Source organism: Phasianus colchicus, chromosome 34 (assembly GCF_987193195.1).
Source record: "Phasianus colchicus chromosome 34, bPhaCol1.hap1.1, whole genome shotgun sequence".
NCBI lineage: Eukaryota > Metazoa > Chordata > Aves > Galliformes > Phasianidae > Phasianus > Phasianus colchicus.
This window is the reverse complement of record NC_143469.1, coordinates 830,736-832,296: the sequence shown is the minus strand read 5'-3', so window position 1 is coordinate 832,296 and position 1,561 is coordinate 830,736. Positions and strand designations below refer to the sequence as shown.

Sequence of the window (1,561 nt, the reverse complement as noted above, 5' to 3'; positions counted from 1 at the left end):
GCTTTAACACAGAGGGCTGTGCATCTGTAAGTATGCCTCCAGTATCATTTACTGGCATTTCATACTTCAAGGGAAACGTTCAACACCTGTGTCAGAGACCAAGGTTTGGATCCAAGCTTCCTCTGTGCTCAGTGGAGGAAAAGATGACCAACGGAGGTTCCCTCCTCCTGTGGTGGTGACCCAAGTTGTGCCACTGCTGGCTTTCTGGAGGTGCACAACTCTCCCTTCTTCCTGTGAAGGTAAAGCTCAGAGCAGGAGTTTCTATTCCAGTGTTTAATTTCTGGATGATTAAAGCAGGAGGAGAGAAGTCCTAACCAGCAGTGCCTACCCTACTGCTCAGGCTCCAGGAGAGAGATGCCTTCATTTCATTAAAGTGGTTCTCATCTGGCTGACCACTCTCCCCAGGGCACCTTGGACTTCTTTGTTCCTCAGACTGTAAATTATGGGGTTCAGCAGGGGCGTGAGGATCCCGTACAGCATGGAAACTATCCTGTCCTGATGAGGTGAGTAGGTGGAGGAAGGCCGTACGTACATGCAGATGGTGGTCCCATAGAAAAGGCTTACCACTGTCAAGTGAGCACTGCACGTGGAGAAAGCTTTGTGCCTGCTCTCAGCGGAGTTCATGCACAGGACAGCAAAGAGGATACGGATATATGAGATCAGAGTGACCACAAAGGCGCTGCTTCCGAGGACGCCAGCAACTGTGAGAGTCACCAGCTCCCTGCTGACAGTGGGTGAGCAGGAAAGTGCCAGAACAGGGGGTATGTCGCAGTAATATTGGTCAACCTTGTTAGAGTCGCAAAAAAAGAGTGTAAAAATCAGAGTGGTGTGTAGCAGGGAATTAAAAAATCCGACTACCCAAGTGCCAATGGCGAGGTGAGCACACAGCTTCATACTCACAATGTTCACATACTGCAGTGGGTGGCCTATGGCGACGTAACGGTCGTATGCCATCACAGCCAAGAGAAAAATCTGTGTGCCTACGACGTCGATGAGCAGGAACAGCTGGAGCATGCAAGCAGTGAACGAGATCACCTTGTTCCCAAACAGCAAAGCCTGCAACATCTTCAGCACAGTGATGGTGGGACATAGGATATCCAGTAAGGATAAGTTGCTGAGGAAGAAGTACATGGGGTTGTGCAGGTGAGCATCTGTCCTAATGGCAACGAGGACTGTGACATTGCCTGCCATGGTGGCCAAATAGATGCTCAGAAACAGCACAAAGAGAAGAACACGCACCTCTGGAGCATCAGAAAGGCCTACGAGAATAAACTCAGATACTGTCGACATGTTGATCCTCTGCATCTTATCTTTCCTTGTGAAAATTTCACAGGTGTACCTGGGGGGGGGAGGAGGGGAGGGAAGAAAAAAAAAATGGAACAGTCAAAATCTAATTTTCCTTCTTAATAAGGTGATGTTTTGGTCTGTGTTGCAATTTAAATTGCAAAATTCCAAGTTTGCATCACCCAGCAGAGAAGTGAAAAAGAAAAAAATCATATTAAGCTTAATGGTGATGAATCAAAAAGTTTAACTTTTCTCAGAATGGAGAGCTGAAAAGTTG

General features: G+C 47.4%; 1 protein-coding gene across 1 annotated transcript; it reads right to left on the bottom strand.

The window, feature by feature from the left end:
- Window positions 1-270: 270 nt before the first annotated feature.
- On the bottom strand, window positions 271-1,308 carry LOC149913833 (olfactory receptor 5V1-like). Its single transcript, XM_090128637.1, has one exon. The coding sequence runs from the start codon at window positions 1,303-1,305 to the stop codon at window positions 361-363; it is 945 nt and encodes a 314-aa protein (XP_089984763.1). The 5' UTR covers window positions 1,306-1,308; the 3' UTR covers window positions 271-360.
- Between the last annotated feature and the right edge of the window lie 253 nt (window positions 1,309-1,561).